Below are 23,552 nucleotides of genomic sequence, written 5' to 3' on the forward strand. Positions count from 1 at the left end.
CAGTCTGCCACATACTGCATGCAAACCCTGAAACTGGCGGCAGGTGTCTTGACAGAGGAGTGGGCCAGTGATACCATGATCTGGGTGTCATCTGCGTAGGACACCACCTCCATCCCCTGAGATCTAACTAGTCTTGCCAGGGGAGCCACATAGATGTTAAACAGGGTCGGACTTAAAGCCGACCCTTGTGGCACCCCACACTGCAATGACTTAGCAGGGGAGAGGTGGTTCCCAAGCATCACTCTCTGCTCCCTTTCCAACAGAAAGGAATTGAGGAGACTCAAGGCCGGCCCCATGACACCAGCTTCCCTAAGCCGAGATGTAAGGATGGCGGGGGACAGGGTGTCGAACGCGGCCGTGAGGTCCAACAAAACCAGAACCGTAGTTTGGCCAGAGTCCACTTTGCGTCGGATGTTATCGACCACACAAGTAAGAGCGGACTCAGTGCTGTGGTGTTTTCTGAAACCATGTTGCGTGTTATCAAGGTATTCAGTAGAGTCAAGAAAAGAGGACAGATGAAGATTCAGATGCGCCTCAAGCATCTTAGCGGGAGCGGGGAGAAGGGAGATCGGCCTAAAGTTTTTCAGCAAGGCCGGATCGAGGGATGGTTTCTTAAGAAGAGGTTTCACAATCGCCTTCTTCCATATGGGCGGAAAAGAGCCCTGGGTAATAGCTTTATTCATCACCTCAAGCATAGGAGGAAGAAGGCTATTTCTACATTCTTTCAGTTTTTTCAGTGGAAGAGGATCCAGGGGGGATGCCGATTTAATCCTGTCAAGTAACAGGTTCAGTCCTTCAAGGGATAGAGATGGAAATTCCATGAGTAAGCGGGAAGGACCATTACCTAAAGACTCAAGACTGGATATGACAGGCGGGATACTTTGATCCAGGGCATGACGATGAGCTTCCAAAGAGACATGTATGTCAAGAATTTTATTATGAAAGAAGTCAGAAATACTATTGCAAAGTTCTTGTGAACTAACTACGGGGTCTGGGAGTTGCAGGGAGCATAAGGTGTCCGCGATTTTAAAGAGCTCCCTAGAAGAGGAGAGAGAGCTGGTAAGATTGGAGAAGTACTCCTGCTTCTCCATTACCACTCTCCGTTTGTATTCCCGCAGTGCAGACTTGTGAGCCTCTCGATCATTGGTATCCCAAGATTTCCTCCAGTTTCTCTCACTGCTCCTACAACCCTGCCTCAGGAGTCTAAGCTGATCAGAAAACCAAGGTGCCGTAGGCTTTCGGCGAGCTACATAGCGCAGAGATGAGGGGGCAAGTTGTTCCACTGCGTTAGAGATGGAGTCCATCAAATCTTGAGCTGCCTCGGCTGCATCTTTAGAAGATACAGATTCAGGAGTGGAAACAAGAGGGACAAGAGCCTCGTCAGAGATATTCCTAAAATTTCTCCTCAGAGTAAATGGCGAGGTTACCAAATTAGTAACGCTTGAGACAGGAAGGGAGAATTCCAATGGCACGGCATAGACTAGATCCACGACTAGATCCTCCCAACCGCCTGTAGCTTGTGACCATTGCTCCTGTAGCCATTCTTGAATGGGTCTCATGTGGAGTCGTACATTTGGTACCAGGTGGATGCATGATGCCATCATGCCCATGATCTTGCTCGCAGTCCTCACTGTCCGAGCTTGCCCCTTCCGGTAGAGGCGAGTCTCCTTCACCAGCGCCCTCGCCCTCTTCTCGCCCTCTTCTCGCTGGGGAACACCTTGCCCAGTGAGGTGTTGATCTGTGCTCCCAGGAAGATCTTGACCTGTTCCGGCTCCATTGATGATTTCTTCCAATGGATGGAGAACCCCAGGCTTGTGAGCGTGCTCGTCACTGTATGTGCGTGCTGCTTGCATTTTTGGTATGAGTTTGCTTTCACCAGCCAGTCGTCCAGGTAAGGGTATACGTGTATTACTTGCCTTCGTAGGTGCGCTGCGACAGCTGCGAGGCACTTTGTGAAAACTCTTGGTGCTGATTTTAGTCCGAAGGCCAGTGTCGTGAACTGGTAGTGGCTTTCTCCAATGGTGAACCTGAGCATGTGTTTGTGCTTTCTGTTCATTGGGATGTGCAGGTAGGCGTCTTTGAGGTCTATTGTGACCATGAAGTCCCCGGTCTGCAATTGTGGGAGCACCTCTTGCAGGGAGGTCATTTTGAATTTTTGCGTTCTTATGAATTTGTTCAGGAACCGTAAGTCCAGAATGGGTCTCATTGTCTCGTCTACCTTTGGTACCAGGAAGTACGTTGAGTATATTCCTGTGTTTCTTTCCTTGAAGGGTACCCGTTCAATGGCCTGCTTCTGCAGGAGTTCCTTTGCCTCCTACTGAAGACACTGCAGCTGCTTGCTTGCTACTGTTTTTCTTTTTGGTTTTCTGCTTGTTGGCCTCCCCTCCAACTCTATGCAGTATCCGAATTGGATAATGTTGAGGATCCATTTGTCTGATGTGATTTCTCTCCACTCTCGGAGGTAAAATCTTAATCTTCCTCCCACTGGTGTCATGTGGTCGTAGGTGTCTAGTTTGTCTTGACCCATCTGTACGTGCTGCCCCCTGGGATCTTTTTTGTGGGCGGGCACACGGAGTTTTTTGAAGTCACTTAGAGGTGGGCTGCTGCCCCCCTCTTCTATTTTGTCCCCGTCCATTTCTCCCTCGAAAGGACTGGCCTCTTTGTTGGTACTGCCAGAACTGCTTCTGCTGACCATGCTGAGCCTGCGAGTCTGCCTGGTGCGTTTGCTGGAAAGCCTGGTGTGATGTACCTGGCTGGTTTCCGCCTCTCCCGCCGGGCCTCCGTGACGGGGTGCCCCTCTTGTTCCCTCTGAACTGCAATGCTCCCATGGATCTTGCTGTTTCGTTATCTTTTTTCAGTTGACTGAGTGTTTCATCAACTGTTCCGAAAAGCGTGTTGCCGTTGAACGGTGTGTTCAGGATGCTGTGTTGCACCTCCGGTTTGAAACCTGAGATCCTGAGCCAGGCGTGCCTCCTTTCCGTGACGCCCATCATCATGAGCCTGCTGGCGGTGTCTGCCCCATCCAGGGCCGTCTTAAGGCAAGAATTTGCCGCGTTTTTTCCCTCTTCAACCAGCTTTTCGGCCTTCTGCCTGGCATCCTGGGGCAGGTCCTTCACCAACTGCCCCAGCCCCTCCATGATCTGGTACATGTGCCTGTTTATCAGGGCGTTGGAATTAGCCATGCGCCAGTGGGTCGCGGCATTCAGTTCGATCCTTCTGCCCACCAGATCCATCCTTTTGCTCTCCTTATCCGGTGGCGGGCCCGAGGTAGTGGGTACGTTAGCCCTCCTCCTTGCTGTGGCCGTGATAATGGAGTCTGCGGAGACCGTGCCCTGAATGTAGGCCGGGTCCTTTGTGGAATGCTTGTACTTCTTCTCAGTTCTGGGAGTTACTGCCTTGCATGTTGCGGGCTCCCTGAATGCTTCCTTCCCCTGAGCCAGGACGCTTTCGAGCATTGGAAGGAACTGGCTCCTCGTTTGTGTTGGGAGCAATGTTTCTAGCAGGAAGTCTGCTTTCTGCTTCTCTTCGTCGAGCTTGAGCTTGAAAGCTGCTGCGGCAGATTGTATCACCGAGTTGTAGGCCCCGATGTCGTCCGGCGGCGAGGGCCTCGAGGGGTAAGTGTCGACCACCTCCTCCGGGCTGTCGGTGTCGACATCTATGTAATCTACCTCCTGTAGGTCAGAGTGTGCCGACTCTGTGTCCGTCCTGCTTTCCTCTTCCTCCCCATAGTTGTAACTATCGTAGGGATTCTCGTACTCCTCCTGGTCGTCGATCACCTCGACGTCCTGGTCTTGTTCCTCGGCGACTTCCGCGATCTCATCCTCCTCTTCGACCGCCTCCACCACCGGTGGCTTGGTCTTGTGAGGGATCGTGAAGGCTTTCATCTTTGCATCGAAATCTTTCTTCTGCTGCATGATGTTCTCCATTTCGGCCTCGAGGCGCCTTCTCTTCTTCTCCATCTCGGCCGCATGTTCCGTGTCGGATGGGTCGGCTGTTCTTTTCGGCGGATGGCTCGTCGCCGTGCCTTTCGGTGTCGAAGTTTTCGACGTCGAACCAGATTTTGGGTCTCTGGTCGTCGTCGTCAGTTTTGGGTCTTTCTCCCTCGGCGTCGATCGATCCTTTTCGGGGACGATTTTTGACGTTTTCTGCTGATCAGCAGCTCTCGGCGCCGGGGACTCCTTCTCGGAGGATCCGCTGGGCCTGGGAGTAGTCGCGGACGCCGCCTTTTTTGCCGTCGGCGCTTTCGGGGTCTTGCCCTCGATTTTTCTAGACTCAGAGTCTCTCGGGTTCTTGGGGGCCGAAGAGTCTCCTACCTTGTCAGAAGTCTTTGTGTAATCGGTCTCTACGACCGTGTAGCTGTCGTCTTCGGCGGCAGCGTTGTCTTCTTCCTCGGAGGACATCCCCAGCTCGTAGAGGGACGGAGTCGGGGCCTTCCCCTGCAGGGTGGCGTGTGCTACCCTCTGCCTCTCTCTCACACGAAGGGTCTTCGGGGCGAAGGCGGAACAGGCGTTGCAGTCTCCGCTTTCGTGGTTCACCGGTAGGCAAAGGTTGCATACCGGGTGCTGGTCCTTCTGCGCGTACTTGTGGTGGCAGTTACGGCAGAACTTGAACGGCGTGTTGTCCATCATCGAGCGTCCAGGGCCTCTCTGGTCGCGTGTTCGTCGACGGTCGTCGATGATCTCGATGAAAAACGCCTTCTCCTTGCTGACTTTTCGCCGATGAAGTCCCCTGGAGTCTTCAGATGTCTTCTCCTCGTCTTTTCTGTATTTTCTTTCTTCTTTCTCCAAAAATGTCTGGAGCCCAAACGGGAACGATCCAGACCCGACCGCGGAAAAAAAGAATCTGAAGATGGCGCCCAAGAGTGGGAGCTTCCGCAGGAAGCATGCCGACGTCACCGGAAATACACCCAAGGGGGTGTGACGCCGACGCCCACCTGGGCTACGGAAAAAAAAAAAAAAAAAAGGAAAGACTACGAATCCGGACCCAACCACAAGACCGCGGAATAATGCACAGCATAGTGAATCCAGAAAGATTCACGCTGCAAAAATAAGGCGTGGAGCTTATATAGTCGCCACTCCCACAACCTGCTGTCAGTTGCTTTCAAGACTGACCAAGTCTCCAGAGGCAGAGCCTCCAAAGAAAATTGGTAAACACAACAGTGGAGATTCCTTGACTTGGGATCTTAATCGCAGAATGGGGACAGAGAGAAGGGATAATGAGAAATCTGCGGCTAGACTCGATTTCAAAACTTTATTAAAATTTTTTGCAAATTCATAAAAGCAATACAGACAATCCCAAATAAAATAACATATTTATGATAGTTAAAAACAGCAGTATAAGAACAGTTACAAATATAATTCTCAGATTTGCTAGGGATTCTCCATTGTTTTACGAACATGGGTAATAACTCTTAGAAAAGTGCTAGTGCGGAATATCAGCTCTTCATTATTCAAAGTCGAGAACATCAAATTGGATTCCACTAAAGAAAGTGGTCTGTGCTTTTTAAAATATGGTGCTAAAATCCATTTAAAATATTTTTGATAAAATTTACAAAAGAAAAAGAAATGTAAATCAGTTTGCGGGCTGGTGTCATCACATGGGCACAAATTATTACCGGATTTTAAAAAAGTGTAGCCTAGTGGAAAACATAATAAAAATGTTACAGTACCTGCCCTAAGGCGAAAAAGCAAAAATCTTTCCCACTTAGACATTGGGAGCGTAAGATACAGAGGGATTAGTTGTATATACAGATCTTTACTCACATAAGCCTGGATTGTCGGTTTAGTGAGCTCCCTAGCCAATCTTTCTTCTCTGTAAAGTGCGTATAATGCAGATTTTAAATCATTTTATCCTTAAGTGTGATTTTGCTAGGATCATAGAAAAGATGGCCTTTACATACGCTACTTAATTTTTTCTGCGGCTAGACAGTCTCTACCAGTAAGAGCGTTAATGAAGGCAAGTTGTTCTTCTGCTAGAGCCTTTTAGCTGCATATTCCTCACCTTTTGATTAGATACCACAACAGTATCTATCTGTGAATGGACTCAAACCGGAAGGTGCTGCAGGACCAAGCAGGTAAAATGCCCCTCTCGGTGAACCGGACTGTCCAGATGATAATGCTTTGTGAACGTATGGAGGGAGGCCCACATAACTGCCTGGCATATGTCTAGGACAGGGACTCAGAGTGCTAATGTAGTGGTTGCAGCTTTGACCCTGGTAGAATGAGCACAGAGTCCTTATGGGAGCTGCTTTTTGCCCAGTGCATAGCAAACCTTAATGCGGAGCATGATCCAGTGGGAGACGGTTCTCTTCTCCATCATCCAGCCGGTGATCTTTGGGTATGATCAATGTATAATCTGAGAGCGCTTTTGGGATCCAAGCAATGGAGCCTCTACCCCTCCTAAGAGGGGTGAGGTGCAGCCCAGAACGCGGCAGTCCGAAGTGGAACAGTGTTATAACTATCTGTAGAAATTATGCTCGTGTCCGCAGACAGGTTTGTCTGGGAAGAAAGTAATTTACAGTGTAATGATACAGAGCTTGTGGCTCACTTAATCGCTGTGCCGAGGTAACGGTGATGAGGAAATACAGCATTGATATTAGGGAGCCGTAAAGGACAGCAGTGAAGCAGCACAAAAGGGGAGCACATCAGAAAAGTAAGGACCAGATTAAGGTCCCATTGGGCCATGACAAAGGAGAAGGGGGAAACATATGTTGAAGACTTACAATAAATCGCATCACAACTGTGGACTTAATCAACAACAGCTGATCTGGCAACCTTAAGAAGGCCAATAGATAACCCTTAATTGTGCTCAAAGCCTTGTCAGGCAAGAGACAACATATCGGATAACTAGGTCTGGAGGTGGTCAATTAATAATGTGCCACACCATGCCACAAAATTGTCTAAATGACAGGGATACATAGCTTTGGTTGAGAGAAGCCTGGCTCTCAAGATGACATCAACCACATAGGGAAGAAGGTGTTCAGCAGTAGCCTCTAAATCTCCAAGCATAACGGCCATGGTGCAGAAACCTGCCCTGTTGTTGCCACAGGAGGTCCTCCCGGAGGACCAGCATGATCAAAGGACATATGCTGAAGCCAAAGAGTTTTGAATATCATACTCTCCGTAACTAATCCGGCGCACCAGGGTGACTTGGACCTGGTTTGTCCTGATCTTCTTGAAAACTCAGGCAAGGAGTGGTATTGGCGAAAAGACATACAGGAGTTTGTTCTACCATCACTGACATGCAGTTGACAGTAAAGTTTGCTAAAGTCACCCAAAGCAAAAGCTAATATCAGAAACACAGTAAAAGTAAGGTCTTCCAAAACTAGCTCAAATATAACAATTTCCCACAAAAGAAAAGAAATGGAGCAAGGAAAGTAGACAATGGCTTAAAATGTTTCCCACATCATAAAACTGAGATTCAAATTGAATGACTACCGAAAAACATAATAATCTGCTACAGGAGTTACCAGAAGAGTTAAATTGCTTGCAAAATGAAACAGGGATCGAAAATGGGTATAGCGGTCACAAGTAACTAGAGTTTTAAAAGAAGATATTGAGCATTAGTCAGTATATTATACTCTGTTCTATTAATCCCTAAAACTGAGCAAAAGCAGTTCATTGCCTGAGATTAGGTACCATAAAATACGTACAAAGTTTCTAGTTTCTGGAGTCCAGCAAACGCTTCATTTGAATCTTCTATGGCCCATGAAATTGCATTGTTCTTTAAATCCCTGTAACAAAAACATGATATTGAGCTTATAAATTCCTTCTTGTAGGCAAGAGATGTTTCAAATAAAAAAAATATATAAAAACGACTAAACGGCAAATTTTTTATTATACATTTACAACCTTTTCCCCATATTCTCGACATCCAGCCTGGAACCCACAGTAGTAACAAACTTGACACGTCTTTAAACAGTACCCTCATAAAATATTTTTACAATAAGTGTGTGAGTTGCATTTAATTATATTAAATACATCAACTCTGAAGAGCCATCTTTCAAGTATTATTTTCCAGCACTGTATCTTTTAGCAATTTTTTTCATGAGAATACCATTACCAGTTACTTGACAAGGCACTATGACTGATGAGATTTTTGTTCATTCGAACTTGGGATTCTGCTCAGTAAACCACATGCACGAGGGCTGCTGGCAGATAGTACGCAAGAACCGGAATTTTTTAACCGGAATTTCAGATTAACCTTACACAGGCTCCCCCTGGCCCAGGAGTAATAACCCTCAGCTATCATTTTGGATAGATTCTGAGCAGATGAGTCTTATGCTGTAACAGACGTAGACTGGGGGATTGCATGCAATTCTTTGAAAGATACCAATGCTGGAGAACAGTCTTTCATGTAAGTAGTCTTCTACAGCACTGCATCTTTTATTGAGTCACAATTTGTTTTGACTAGACTACCGCAAACAGTAAATAACAGCAATGTGATGGAAGCAGTATACCTTGACTACAACTTGGACATCTGTGCTACCGTCCACATGCAGAAAGTACTGCTTGCAGATGGTCTACAAGACCTTCCATGAGGTTGCTCCTGCAGGTCTTCACCAAGGCATGTTGACCCTGAATGCACCAATAAACATGAATGCCATAGTAATGTTCCTCATTGACTTAACAAGTTACTTAGCTTCGGTGACAAATTATCTGGTAGAGACAATATCTAGCTGCAGATTGCTTACCTTTGAATTTCCCAAGTGTCAGAGTGCATCCGGAAACTTTTGCATGAGCAGGACCCTGCGCACCATTGGGTGGCTCCATGTGGCGTTGAAGCAAGATGGGACGTCGTGGTCACCTATATAGGCACCACCCAGGCACGCGGGCGTCAGTTTCTTTTCACAACTTTCCACTCCAGGAACACAGAGCCATGAATTAGACTGACCAGGGTGTGTACAAATTTGAGCCCTGAAAAGGGGATCAACCCTAGCTCTAAAAATGTGTTCGCAGAGAGGGAAGGCATGGGTGGGTCTGCAAAGAATCTGCAGCTAGATATTGTCTCTATCAGATAATGCGTTACCAAAGATAAGTAACTTGTTAATATGATAGAGACTTCAAGCTGCAGATTTCTTTCCTTTGAATAGATAACCAAGCCATACCACCCTGGTGGTAGATTGCGGACAAATTACAAGGCAAAAAAGTCCTGCAGGTTCGAACGGGTGAAATGTCCATCCCTGCGGACACAACTGTGCAGGCGGTAGTGTTTAGCAAACGTGTATTGAAGCCCATGTTGCTGCCTGACAGATGTCTAGGACTAGCACCTCCCAGAGGGCCAATGCAATTGGTGCAGCCTTCCCTCCAGTGGAATGAGCTCATAATCCCTCAGGAAGCTGCTTTTTAGCCAGGGTGTAGTAGATCTTAAAACAGATAATGACCCAGCCTGAAATGGTTAGTTAGTCGTCCACCCAGAACTCACTTGTGCGGACAAGGTAGAACAACAATGCTCTTTTTGGGTCCAGATGATGGAGTCGTTCATCATCCTTAGAGGGGTGTGGAGCATAAAAAGTGGGCAGTGTGACCGACTGACCCAGATGGAATGTGGTCACCATTTAAGAAATGCTGTCTTAAAGGTAAGCAACTGAAGTGAACAATTATGTAGCAGGTGAAAGGAAACACCAGGTAAGTGAGAACCAGGTTCAGATCCCACTGAGGCATAATGAAGGGCACAGGGAGAAACATATGTGCAAGCCCTTTCAGGAACCTATTCACTTGAATAAAGAGGGTTGGTCAGGCAGCTGCAGGAAAGCGGACAGAGCAGAAAGATAACCCATGAGAGTGCCCAGCTCAGAGCCCTGCTGGGCTAGGGTAAGACTAAAGAGAAGATGATCAGAAAGAGAGGCAGAAAGAGGGTCAATAGACCTTCGTGTACAATATTTAAAAAATCTTTGCCAACTGCAGGCATATACTGACTTGGTGAAAGTCTGCCTTGCCGCCAGAATAACTCTACAAACTTCGGGTGGAAGGTCATAAGCTATCAACTGTCGCCGCTCAATATCCACGCATGGAGGCGCAGAGTTGACGGGTTCAGGTGGAGAACACTCTCCTGCTGCTGCGCCAGAAAATCTTCTTGAAGGGGCAGCATGATCGGAGGATCGATGCTCATTTTCAGAAACTCGGAATACCAAACTTAACGCGGCCAGTCGGAGCCACAGGGATGACAAGAGCCCGGTTGTTCCCGATCTTCTTGAGAACTCTGTGCAGGAGTGGCATGGGTGGCAAGGCGTACATGAGGTCTGAGCTCCACTCACGATGAAGTGTCACTGAGCAATAGCCATCTTGGAAACTCCAACGCACAATATTGCTGACATTGCACGTTCTCTTCGGAGGTGAACAGATCTAAGCAAGGCTATCCCCACTGCTTAAAGACCCCTTGGACCAACTCAGGCTGGAGACTACATTCATGACCTGCTAGGCATCAACGTCTGAGATAGTCTGCCTTGGCATTCAGAGAATAATAGGTGTTGAACTATTAAGGTTATGGCCTGCTGTTCCAGCCATGGCGAGACTCAGGGCCACTTGAGAAAGGGTCCAAGATCCCACCCCGCTCGTTGCAGTACTACATGGAGGTGGTGTTGTCCATGAACACCTGCACTAACTTCCCCTTGACAGATGGAATAAATGCTTTCAATGATAGTTGGATCGCCCAGAGCTCCAATAAGTTGATGTGAAGCCTTGATTACACCAGTGTCCTCTGATCTCCACCTCTCCCTAATGGCTGCCCCATCCCAGGAGTGACGCATCCGTCACCACTGTGAGATCTGGTTGGGGAAGGAAGAGGAACCTGCCTCTGAACCAATTGCGGTCCACTAGCCACTACTGCAGGTCCTTTGCAGTTCCCACTGCAGATCTGGACCATATCCGAGAGATTTCCTTGATGCAGCCCAAACTGGAATCTCAGGTTCCACTGCAGAGCCTGCATACGCCATTTGGGATGATTTACCAACAGGTCATAGGAGACCATGAGACCCAGCAGCCTCAGAATTATTCTCACTGAACTCCACGAAAGAGGCTGAAACATCAGTATCATAAGCTGAATATCCTGGACTCGCTGCTCGGGAGGATAAGCCCAACGCTGTGTCCAGTGCAGCTCCGAGAGCGTCTGAGGAGTCCGGTGTGACTTTGGCACGTTAATAGTGAACCCCAGAGAATGCAAGCAGTCCACTGTAGACTAGAGGTGGGTAACGACTATCTGGGGCCCGGATGCCTTCAACAGCCAGTCGTGGAGGTAGGGGAAGACTGAAACCCCTAACCTGCACAGATGAGCTGCGACCATCATCTTAGTGAACACCTGACAGTGGTAAGGCAACGCACAGGGTTGCAATGTGATCTGAAAGTGCTTGTGGCCTACCTTGACACTCTGGTAAAGAATGTGGGCAGGCAGAATGGGGATTTGAAAAGATGCATCCTGCAAGTCCAATGCTACCAGACAGTCTCCTTGGTCTAAGGCAGACAAGACCTGAACCAACGTAAGAATCGTAAATTTCTACTTTTTGAGAAAAAAATAGACAGTTTGCAGGTCTAGAATGGGACAAAGACCTTTATTATTTTAGGGTATCAGAAAGTAATGGGAAAAACAGCCACTGCTTACTTCTCAGAACAGAACCCTTTCTATAGCCAGCTTGGCCAGGAGAGCTGTAACTTCCTCTCGAAGCAAGATAAGATGATACTTCGCCAGCCATCTTGAGATGGCGATAAAGGAGAAGGGAAAGATTTGACTGGAAGGGAGTAACCATTCTGAATGATCAGCAAGACCCATCTGTCCGATGTTACGGACTGCCAGTGGAGGATATGATGTTGGATTCTCCCTACAACTGGACTCCCTTGGTCTTTCAGAACTGAACTAGAACTTGAGAGTACAGCTGCTGGGGAGTTGGTGGCGGATAAGAAAGATCTTCAAGCTGCAAAACTACATCGACAGGTAAGAAACTATTCGTTTTGCAGCGTGAATCTTTCTGGATTCACTATGCTGTGCATAGATTTTGTAGCGGTTTTCGTTATTTTTGTGGCGGTTGGGTGGAAGATGAGCGTTGGTTGTTGAATATATGTTGAAGCACCTTTTGTCCTACTTGTGCTTCTTTGTTCATTTGTACATCCACGCAATAGTGCTTAGTGAAAGTGTGCACTGAAGCCCATGTTGCCGCCAGGCATATGTCCTCAATTGGTGTGTTGGCCAGAAAAGCAATTGTTGCTCCTTTCTTCCTGGTGGAGTGGGCCTGTGCCCCTCCTGGCCAGCTTGTTTGTGGCAGAATTGTATTGTCTGTGCGATCCATAGAGCTATGGTGTTCTTAGTCACTGGTTTGCCCATGTAACTGTTTGCGAAGGATACGAAGAACTGTTTTGTTTTCCTGTGTTCCTTCGTCCTTTCAACTAGTGCATCACAGCCCTTCTTGCGTCTAGGGTGTGGAGCGACCTCTCAGCGCTTGTAGTGGGGTTTTGGAAGAAGCTAGGAATCTGAATACTCTGATTCATGTGGAACCTCGACACCACCTTTGGCATGAAGTGTGGGTCTGTTCTCATCACAACCCTGTCACTGTGTATCTGGATGTAGGGTTCCTGCAGTGTGAGAGCATGCAGTTCGCTCACCCTTCTTAGCGAGATGATTGCTACCAGAAAGGCCGTCTTCATCGTTAGCATTTGCAGTGATGCTTTGTGGATGGGTTCGAAAGGTGCTTTCATGAGCTCCGTCAGTACCACATTTAAGTTCCAGGCCGGCGGCAGCATTCTCTTTGGTGGCGCTAATCTTTTAGCCCCTTCTAGGAATCTTTTTACGACTTGGGATGTGAAAAACTTCTCCTTGTTTCTCCTCTTGTGTATGCCACAATCGCTGCCAGGTGCACCCTCAGCGAGGATGAGCTTAGCTTAGCCTTAATTAGGTGCGTGAGGTATCTTAGCACTGTGGATTCCCTGGTCAGTTTCCTATGGAGTTTTTTCTTGCAACACCATTGAGTGAATCTTTTCCATTTCTCCCCATAGCACTTGCGTGTGCTGGGCCTTCTTGCCTCTCGCAGCACCCGCAGGGTGCTCTCTGGTAGTTTTAGGTGTGCGAACTCTAAGTCCTCAGGAGCCAGGCTGAGAGGTTGAGGCTCTCCGGCTCTGGGTGTAGAACTTCTCCGCTTTCCATGGAGAGTAGGTCTCTTCTTTTTGAGAACTTGTGGGGTGGCCCCTGCGCCATCTCCATTATCTGAGAATACCAGGTCTGTCTGGCCCATTGTGGTGCCACCAGGATGAGCGTCATGTTGCTCTTCATGCATTTGTTGAGAACCCTGGGGATCAGCGGTATCGGGGGAAAAGCGTAGGCAAATGTTTTTGACCAGCTTATCCATAGGGCATTCCCCTGTGACAGTGCCTCTGGTTGCCTGGATGCAAAGTATCGGCATTTTGCATTCCGGCATGTTGCAAACAGGTCTATTGTTGGCGTGCCCCATTTCCTGAATAGTGTCTCTGTTTACTGACTGTTGAGTTCCCACTCGTGGGACGCTAAAGTCTGCCTGCTGAGCCAATCCGCTTCTACATTGTCCTTCCCTGGCAGGTGTATGGCTAGCATGTCTATTTTTAGTGGTATAGCCCTTTTCCAGATTTCCTGTGGCAAGCTTGGCAGAGGGAACGATTGAGTTCCCCCCTGTTTGTTTATGTAAAACATCGTTGTGAGAAGTTGGCCTGATATATGATGCTCACTAATTCTAGTGATCACCTTGTATCAGTCCAAACAACCCTTATGGTGATTGGTTGCAAGTCAACCTGATAGACCAGCTATCCTAGTAGCGTGGACAAAAGCAGTCTTTAGGCTAAACTCTTTTGGCATGTGAAGCCAGCTGTTTTACCACAATATAACCCCTTGAATACCAGATGAAATGACACCACACAGGTTGTTATGAAAATAAACGATATATTTATTAACAACAACACCTCTGAACTCTTTATGAGGTCAGAGGGCTAAGCACATGACAATACTACAAAAGAAATACGAGTTCGCACAATATCTACAAGTGTGCCTGAGGGGCACGGCAAACCATACACTCAAAACAATGGAATACGAGGAAGGAAAATACTGTAAGAAGATCCAGAGGCTGGAGGATCGCTGGGACTACGCTACGAACTAGGTAAGTACGGAGCAGGAGGCCCACGGGACTCACGTGCAGAGTGGAAACTCTCACGCGAGATGCGTACCAACGTCTATGGATGCTACAGTTTACAAAGTTACGGATTCCGGACGAACCCGGCTGGATGGAGGGAAAACAACAGTGGACCTGGACACTAGGATAGTGGACCCAGACTTCAGCACCTAGAAGCTTTAGTTACCTAACCCTCAGGCTGCGGGTGCATAGGGCTGAAGTTGCGTCGGGTTTGCCGCGTTGATCCCGGTGATGCCTGAAACAAGGAGTTGCTGGCAGGCAGCCAGATGGAGGAGTCCGGTGGTTCAAAGGATGGAACTAGGAAGAAGGAAGTCCTGAAAAGGAAGGGGACAGGGTCTTGGTCACTAGCCAGTGACTGTGCTGGAACCAGGAGGGAACCAGATGCTGTCGCCGCGTTCAGGTGAAGGAAGGGTCGCTTCTCTCTGTAGCTGCACGGACCATGAGCTGCTCTTCACGACCAGGCTGGAGGCACGAGCTGTCCCACGTAGTCTGCTGCTGTTGGCGGTGTCGGATCGTCGATCTGGACAACAGGCCTTGGCTAATGCAAGCCACGCGGTGGAACAAAGATGGCGTCTGGTGTGGACCAGGAGGGTCCGGGGTGCTTCTCTTTCACAAGGAAGCAAGGGCCAGTCTGGGGGACCAGACTAGCAGTGTCGAAATCTTCGGGTCGTCGTCTCAGAGGTCACTAGCCAGCCGGCAAGTGACCAGACAACAGGAAGGGCAGCAACCAGGTAAAAGGGCCCCACGCAGATCACGGGGATGCTGGGGGGCTGGTCTTTGGTGCAGGAGCTGCGTCGGTGTGGGGCTTCTCAGTCCCCAATGCACTCACTCGAGGAACCCTCAGGGGTAGTGCTGTGCAGGTTTCTTCAAGATGGCCGTCTCTACGTTGCTCGTCGCACCCACGGGTCCCAGCTGTGCTGTGGATGTGGGTAGAGGTCAGAGAGGTCTGGAGGTCCGGGTCTTGTCAAGCTGGGTCGTCGGATTCCGTGATGGAAGGACTTTTCAGCAAACCGCACAGGAGCTTGATGGTGCCTGCGAAGCAGGATGGTCACTCCCTGACCATAGGGGAGATTCTTCAGTCTTCTGGTGTCCAGGAGGTCGAAGGTCAAGAGTTCTTCGTGGAAGTTGTCAAGAGTAATCTAATCTGGAATGGGACCAGCTCCTACCTTTATTCAGCTAAAGGGGGCTGCACTACGACTAGGTCCCTCCCCTGGGTGGGACCAGGAAGGGGGGTGGTTACACCCCCTATCCTTTGTCCAGTTTCCCGCCAGAGCTGGGGCTGGAGTGCCCCAGCAACTGGTTGGAACCGGTGTATGCACAGGGCACCTTGTGTGCCCCAGGCATGTCTCATTCCTTTCAGCCTTGGCCTACCTAATACACAAAATCCTGTCTGGGGTGGTGCTAGCACCTCCCAAGGCAGGAAACCCTTTGTCTGAGTCTCCCTTGCTGGAAGGACTCCCAGCAGCAGGAGGTCAGACTTGTGTCTGTGGTGGCAGCATCCATTTTGTGATGCTGAGGCTCGAGTTTACTTTAACCGGGGTTTACAGTTACATACATGTCGTGTCCCTCTAGAAGGGTGGAATGCTAACCCCATCGCCAGAATTGGCGAGGGGTTAGTATTCCAATTCGTATGACACCTTATAACTCGACATGTTTTGATAATGCTATGCCAAAGTTAGCATTTAACCGCGAGGATTATAATGCACTTAAGAGTATATGGTATAGCGTTATCATGGAACAGCTATAAGGACTTGGTTCCGCAAGCAGCAAACGGGCTCAGCTCATGCCAGAGCACCATCTCACATAATTCCAAGCACTCTGCCTTCAGGATTGATTAGGCCTGCCATAGGAGTGACTGATAGGAATATATGTGTCTATTTAGGGTTAGATATAGGAATACTATATCTAAAGCAAAGGGTGATTACACCACCTTGCCCCAGCTGTCGTGCAGCCAGTTGTGTCAGATTTGGGTGGCCAGCCAGGGGTGGCATAATACATGCTGCAGCCCCTGGTAGGCCCTGGGTACACCTATGCCCTGGATACCTAAGGTATACTGTACAGGGACTGATAAGGTGGCCCAGTACCAATTGGTAAATGCACCTAGGGTACATGGTTGTAATTTAGAGAGAACAGCTAGGCTGTGGGTCTGATTATCAGGCCCACAGCCAGGGAAAGTCGTAAACCAGTGAAGCAAAAAGCAAAAATCTGGGTTGGCCATGGGATTGCAGACCCCACTCTCCTACAATCGTTGTGGTGTTGTCTGTTTGTATTAGCACCTTCTGGTTGTACAGGTGTTTCTGAAAAGCCTTGAGGGCTAGCAAAACTGTTTTCAGTTCCAGGTAATTGATGTGTCTGACTGCATCTGTAGGGCTCCACAGACCCCTCAGTCTGAGCCTGTTCATGTGTGCGCCCCACCCCTTCTGGGATGTGTCTGTGGTGATGGTCACTGTTGGGTCCGGTGGTGTTAGAGGTTTCCCTTCTGTTATTCTCTCCTTGGTCCACCACCTTACTTCTTCCTGCACCCTGTGCGTTACAACCACTAGATCCTCCCAACTTCCAGTAGCTTGTGACCATTGCTGTTGCAGCCACTCTTGGAGTGGTCTCATTTGTAGGCGTACATTGGGGACCAGGTGTATGCATGACGCCATCATCCCCAAGATCTTGTTCACAGTCCTCACTGTCAGAGCTCGCCCCTTCTGGTAGTGACGTTTCTCCATCAGTAGGCTGAGGGTTCTCTTTTCTGCTAAGAGTCCGTGTGTTTGCTAAAAGGCTAAAAAACACTCTCAACATTTTTTACTTGCCCCAATCAGTGCTTTTGGTGAGTTCGACTCATTACCTTTGGTGTTTGTGTGTGCAATCAGTGCCTTTAGTGTGTGTGCATTTAGTGCCCTTGGTGCGTTCGAGTCAGTGCCTTTAGTGCCCTTGGTGCTTGCGAGTTAGTGCCTTTAATGTGTGTGTGCATTTTGTGACCTTGATGAGTGCGAGTCAGTGCCTTTAGTGTGTGTGCATTTAGTGCCCTTGGTGCGTGAGAGTCAGTGCCTTTAGTGCTTGCGAGTTAGTGCCTTTGGTGTGTGTATTGCGATCTGCTGTCATGTGGCGGTAATAAAAAAATGCACATATGTACAAACACATGCAGTCGCTGCATGCTTTTTAAAATCTTAAATTAAGCCCTGAAAAGCGGATCTAACCAGCCCAGAAAAACATGTGTTTTGTGGAGAAAAAAAACACACAAAAGACTGCCTGAAAGTCTGCTGTAGTGTGACTTTCTGTAGCACTGCAGACCCTGGCGAATGGAAACCAGGCCACACAGATTAACAGTAAACAAGACAACTGAGAAAGAACAATCTATTCGTCTGCAGCATCTGTGATATGCTAATTAATCACGTTACAAAAGAGGGTGGTGATAGACGGAGCATCTGAACCAATCAAACACTCCCACCCAGTCAAAAGATCTGGGTTTGGTCCATCACCGTTCTTTAGCCCACTCTGCCACCCCAGTTCAGACATGGCTATATGCAAATCAGTCTGACCCTGTGCCTCATGGGAACAGTCCAGCCCGAACTGCCAAGCCATGCCTTCCCTGGACCGGAAACATGCTTTCGAGGACCGGTTTCTGGCATTCCAGCCGTCTTCAGCCCGGCTTGCTTAAATCCAGTGGCAAAGTGAGCAAGGGACTCACGTCTGAGCATACCCTGCCACACTTATGGCGGCCAAAAGCGCTACAAAAGGGGGTGGTGATGGACGGAGCTTCTGAACCAATCAAACACTCACACCAAGTCAAAAGATCTGGGTTTGATCCATCACCGTTCTTTAGCCCACTCTGCCACCCCAGTTCAGACATGGCTATCTGCAAATCAGTCTGACCCAGTGCCTCATGGGAACAGTCCAGCCCGAAATGCCAAGCCATGCCTTCCCTGGACCGGAAACAAGCTTCCGAGGACCGGTTTCTGGCATTCCAGCCGTCTTCAGCCCGGCTTGCTTGAATCCAGTGCCAAAGTGAGCAAGGGACTCACGTCTGAGCATACCCTGCCAACTTAGGGCGAACAAGGAAAACCAAAGGTGGTGATGGACGGAGCGTTGACAATACAAACACTCACCCCCAGTCAACTGATCTGGGTTTAATCCATCACCGTTCTTTAGCTCACTCCGCCACCCCAGTTCAGACATGGCCATATGCAAATCAGTCTGACCCTGTGCCTCATGGGAACAGTCCAGCCCGTTATTGATGGTGTTTATCGTGTCGAAAACCTCGGGGAACTATATCACAAATTGCACAGATGTTGGTGCAAACACGCACAGATATTTCTAAGTGAATTCAACTGCGTCGATGGGTTAATTTTTGCAGGCATTAGTAAGATCTGTATGTCTTATTTGCACCAGCATCTGTATAATCTTTGTTTACCGGCATTCGGCGGTCAACACAGCTGCGAGAAAAGAGGAAGCAGGCAAGACAGTATATTTTCAAACTTTGTTTGTTAAATTAACGTACCGGATCTAATGGAGAGTTTGGTGGGCGGCATGTCAGACAGTGTTAGAGTAAATGTGTCAGCCTTCGGTCATGACTCAGATTTGCTGTTCACTAAGACCAGCAGTAGTGATTTTTCCACAACATCCCGGAAAGTAATAGAACGCTGGCCTTTGAAGTGTATTTTGGAATAACAAATTGTGTGACAGGAACATTAATACTGCAGCACGAAAGGAAGAGGAACTGAGCAGTTTTCTAGAAAGGAAATAAAATGATTCAAAGCAGGAACGCTTTAATGTATGCCAAGAAAACAAGCTAAAAGTAGCCGGCAGAGGAAAGGCTGCGCTGGGAGGGGGCGCTGGGCTGTTTATGACCCGAGGAGCGCGTGTAGTGGATGGTGGGTGGCAAATGGACTCAAAGCGGCAGGTCGCTTCGATGTTCTTGGCTTGCTTTGGGGGAGGGGTAGGGTAATTGGAAGTGTAAACCAGCATGAAAGCCAATGTGGGGGAAAAGCACGTGCTTGTGTTCACGTGAACTGTTTGAAATCCGCCGATGGTTTGAGAACTTATTTTGCACACTATAATTCTCCCCTATCCATTCCTTGCGGAATGGGATAGGCGAGACCTAAAAAAGTTCACACATCTTAAAACGGATAAAAACACAACAAGCGAATCATTCAAAGCACTTCCAACCTTGGTAACCTGTACCCTCAAAAGATAACTAGAATCCTAATCAGGTTTCCTCTTGGCTTTCATTCTCATATGAAAGGGATGTCAAAAAGATGTGTGGTTTGGAGGTTGAGTGGTGAACACTGGTACAATATGAACCAGAAAATGTCTTGTAAAATCATTTCACAGAGACCATTACATTTTAGACATGCAACAAATGAATAAGCAGGACATACGTACAATGTCTGAAGAGTAGGAAGGCTTCTGAAAACACCCTCTGCTATATGTGTCACTCGATTATCTGCCAAGTTTAATATTTCCAGTGAACTTAGTCCTACAAAGGCAGACTCGTCCAAACGAGTTAACTGATTGCTTGATAAGTCTCTAAAAAGGGTAGAAATGCATAGTAAAGAAAACAGTTTTTCAAGTATTTAACCAACTTACGAAAATCACATAATTAGCAAAACGCTGAACAGCTTAATGGTAGCAATTTTTTTCACACATTGGGCCGTTTGAAGAGCATCTCCTGATTATATGATTTTGGTGGAAAATGGGTTTGATGAAAACCGTCTGGTAAAACATTTGGTCAAACCAAAATTCTATAACTGTACAATAGGAATACCATTTACGATGATGAATTTGCAAATAATCAGATCGAAAACGGTTTCTGCAAGCCATTTTAAAATTCCCCCAATACTGTTTTTGTTGTTGAACTTCTTGGCTCTACTACCTTCCCTGTTTCCACTTCCTCTCGCTATTTACCCACCGCCCACTTACGATGCGTCTTCTATCCTCTACAATGCTCAGTCCACATCTTCCCCTCTCAATTTTTGCCCAATCGCTCGAAAGGAGAGAATTCCACCCTCATACTTCTCTATTCTAAGTGGGCCCCTCTTTCAAAGACCATTGCTTCCTCAGCTACTTATTTTGCTTTTTCTCTCCTCTTCCATTCATTACGTTTGTTTTTCATTTTGCACCCTTCTTTGCCATTACCTTGTTCCTCTTATGTTTTGGTTTGCCTTTGTAACAGTTTCCTGCCTGGATTACAGCAGAACAAGAAAACAGAACCCTATTTATTCACCCCAAACATAACAAAACCCCTCATTTTATCCACAAAAATTACTAAATATTTTGGAATTGCATTACATTTGGGGGGATTTTTGATATCCACCCTGGGATGCAAAATTGGGTCTGGTGCATTTACTTATACGAAAATAATTAGATTTTTAACTAAAAACATTTTCCACATTTGGGCCATTTAAAAAAATGGAGACTGTTTGTAACTAAGTGTTAGTGTTTCAGCAAAAGTTTTTTCTCCCTTCTGCTACTTGGTCATCTTCAGAAGAAAATGCATACAATGGAGGATGTATTTACTTTGTAAGCCGGCATAGCTACACTTCCTGCTATTTCAAGGTGGAACACCACGTTGAACCTAATAACACCCTTACAACTTAATGTACAAATCAACAACACTTTATGGGCGTTTGGAAAATTCACTTATTCAACAATTCTAAATTGATGCTAAAACTTCACCCATACCAAACTCATTCATGAGCTATTTCACTACGTGTTCGCAGCAGGTTTGCAGCTGCATGATGAACAAAGCATCACATTTGGAAAAGCACATCTGTTGAATGTGTTGCACCTAAAAGGAGGGGGAAATGTGCCAAAGGTCTACAGACTAATGCTAAGCGCACAATACATTTTGCATTTTCTTAGTTATGATAAAAACAACTGGCTTTATCTGGTGAATTTGCTTAGGTACCCAGAAATAAAATCTTAAACAATGACACTATGGCCTTGCAGACATTTTGCGTCAGGGAATCTATACGGTTTAGTCTCAAAAACAGCATAATTTAGAGAGTGAATCTCCATTCAAAGTAGGTCAAGAGAAACATGGTTATAGGGAGAGATTTATTCAAGATTGAAATGATCAAATCAACAACCAACTTTAAAAAAAACAGGTGGAGCCAGCAGACAAACAATTTACATTGGTAACAAGATTTCTGGTAGATACTTTATCCACCTGCAGATTGTTTACCTGGTGAATATCCCTCTGGCATCAGATGTCATACAGAAACCTTTCCAAAGCTCTCTAATGCAAGCAGGTGGCACTGGCTCAACCTCTACACCAAAAGCAACGCCAGTGACACATCACTGGAGATATATAAAGCACACACCCTAAAGCACTGACATCACTTTCTGGGTGATTTTTGTTCTGTCTTGTAGGCACTACACTGCCTTAAATTGATTGGGGGTTCCTCAGCTCTGCAACAATCTAAATGTATTTTTTTAGATTCATTTTTTAAAGTGGCCTATGACCATATTTCAGAACAGGGAAGCAAGTGGGCTTGGTGAGGAATCTGCAGGTAGATAAAGTATCCGCAAGACAGATCATTACTTAATTTAAGTATCTTTATCTCCTGATGGATACTCCTACCTGCAGATTCGTCAGCTGTTTACTAATGAGTTCAAAGCAGTACCCCTGCCAGGAAGTGGGTCTGAAGGAACGGTTAAAGGAATGTTAAGGGAATGGTGGAATGGCTAAAGGAATGGTTTAAGGAATGGTTAAACAATGAAATCCTGGAGCACACAGCTTGTAAAATGGCTATGCCTTTTCCTGGTTTCACAACATTGTAAACAGTAGCTCTTTTTAGAAATAGTCCTAATGAAGACAGAGTGCACAAATCCTAGAGGTGTTCGGTTTTCTGCAGGTTGACTTTAAACCTCCACTAGAAAATTGAATGTAAAACTGCAAAGTGCTGAACTTCATTCAAAAATAATAATTGCACAAATAGTGAACTAGAGTGTAGGAAAGTGCCCCTTTTTGATTAGATCACCCCAACTTTTTGCCCTGTAAATGATGACATTTTGACAGAAGAGCATTGGGTTCCTGCTATCCAGGTACCCAGAGCCAGATCACTTTTCCTAAACCCATTGGGCAATACCTTTAGCAGCCCTGTAAGTCTCACGTAAATGGTACACCTGGTACCTACAGCATGGATGCTGAAGAGGGTCCCTAAGGGTTGAAGCATGTATTGTGCCCCCTTAACCCACTCATGCAAACTTCCATTGCAGGCTGCGTGACATGGTGCAGACTGAAGTGAAGACACATTGCACACCTACAGTGTCCCGTGCCTGGAGACGCTGCATGCTAAATATTTAAGTCACCCCTACCGCAGGCCCAACAGCCCTACAGCAGGGTGCATTATATTACATATAAGGACATATTTGCATCAGCAGATATGCCCCTGTGTTGCCCAGGTCTTTTCTTGGACATGGTCAATGAATTTAGAAGCTATCATGAGTGTATATACTAGGCACAGGTGTTTACAAGTTCCCCAGCTACATGATGGCTTCATTGAAACCAAAAATGTTTGCTATCAAACAACTCATATTAATAAACCCACACTGATTACAGTGATGGATTTGTTAATACATGCACCCAGAGGGTACCTTCGAGGTACTCCCTGAAAACTTACCAACCTCTAATGTGCTGGCTGACTGGTGCAGACCAGCCTGCCACCACAGACAGGTTTCTGACCCCCTGCAGTGAAAGCTCACGTTCTTTAAGAGCAGAAACAATGCCTGCTCTGGCAGGAGGTGCCGTCACCTCCGCCAAGCAGGATGGCTAACTATCGGCATATCTAGGCAGAAGGCTTCAAAGCCGTTGCCCCCTTGGATATGAGACCTTGGCCTCCACCCGGATTTAAGAGAGGTCACCCCCTGCCCTGAGGCCAAATTGGCACCAAGAAAGGCAGGAAAATGAGGTAGTCAGGAGGAGTGTTCACTATCAGGCCAGTTCCACCCCTAAGGTGGGCTACCTGATGTGGACATGAAAAATATCATTTTAACTTCTCGTTTTTTTTGGTGAAATTGGGCTTGCTGGATCAGGGTTATGCCCACTTTCCACAGGAAGTGGTCATGTAGGGGGTGTAGTCACTCTAAAGGTAAGTAGCCCATTGCCTACTATTAGTCACTACCCTTTATGTCCCTAAATTGAGTATTCAGGTGGCATCCCTGATGCTAGGAACTCCGATTCAATGGACCCAGAAAAAGAGGACAAAGAAGAGCTACAAAAAGAAGAGTTACAAAACCGAGATTTGTAGACTTGCTGTGGACTTTTGGCGCAAAACCTGCCTGCACCACTCTCAAAAATCGTTACGAAACGGACACATCCTGCAGCCAAAACTCTACCAAGAACCCCGGTAGACTGCCAGCCCTTCGCAAACTGACAGCAATCTCCCTTGGAATAGAGAAGCTACTCCCCTGCAGTCCA

General features: G+C 47.2%; 1 protein-coding gene across 1 annotated transcript in view; it reads right to left on the minus strand.

Annotated features, from left to right (window-relative positions):
* Nucleotides 1-23,552, minus strand: part of LRIG2 (leucine rich repeats and immunoglobulin like domains 2) — a 412,722-nt gene that overhangs the window by 217,775 nt on the left and 171,395 nt on the right. Inside the window, exons 8-9 of the mRNA XM_078644436.1 lie at nt 19,514-19,657; nt 7,652-7,732 (exon numbers count right to left, since the gene is read on the minus strand). Coding sequence (XP_078500562.1) covers nt 7,652-7,732; nt 19,514-19,657 — 225 coding nt within the window. The remainder of the gene's footprint in view (nt 1-7,651; nt 7,733-19,513; nt 19,658-23,552) is intronic.

The sequence above is a fragment of the Lissotriton helveticus genome, chromosome 5_1 (assembly GCF_964261635.1).
Source record: "Lissotriton helveticus chromosome 5_1, aLisHel1.1, whole genome shotgun sequence".
Lineage (NCBI taxonomy): Eukaryota > Metazoa > Chordata > Amphibia > Caudata > Salamandridae > Lissotriton > Lissotriton helveticus.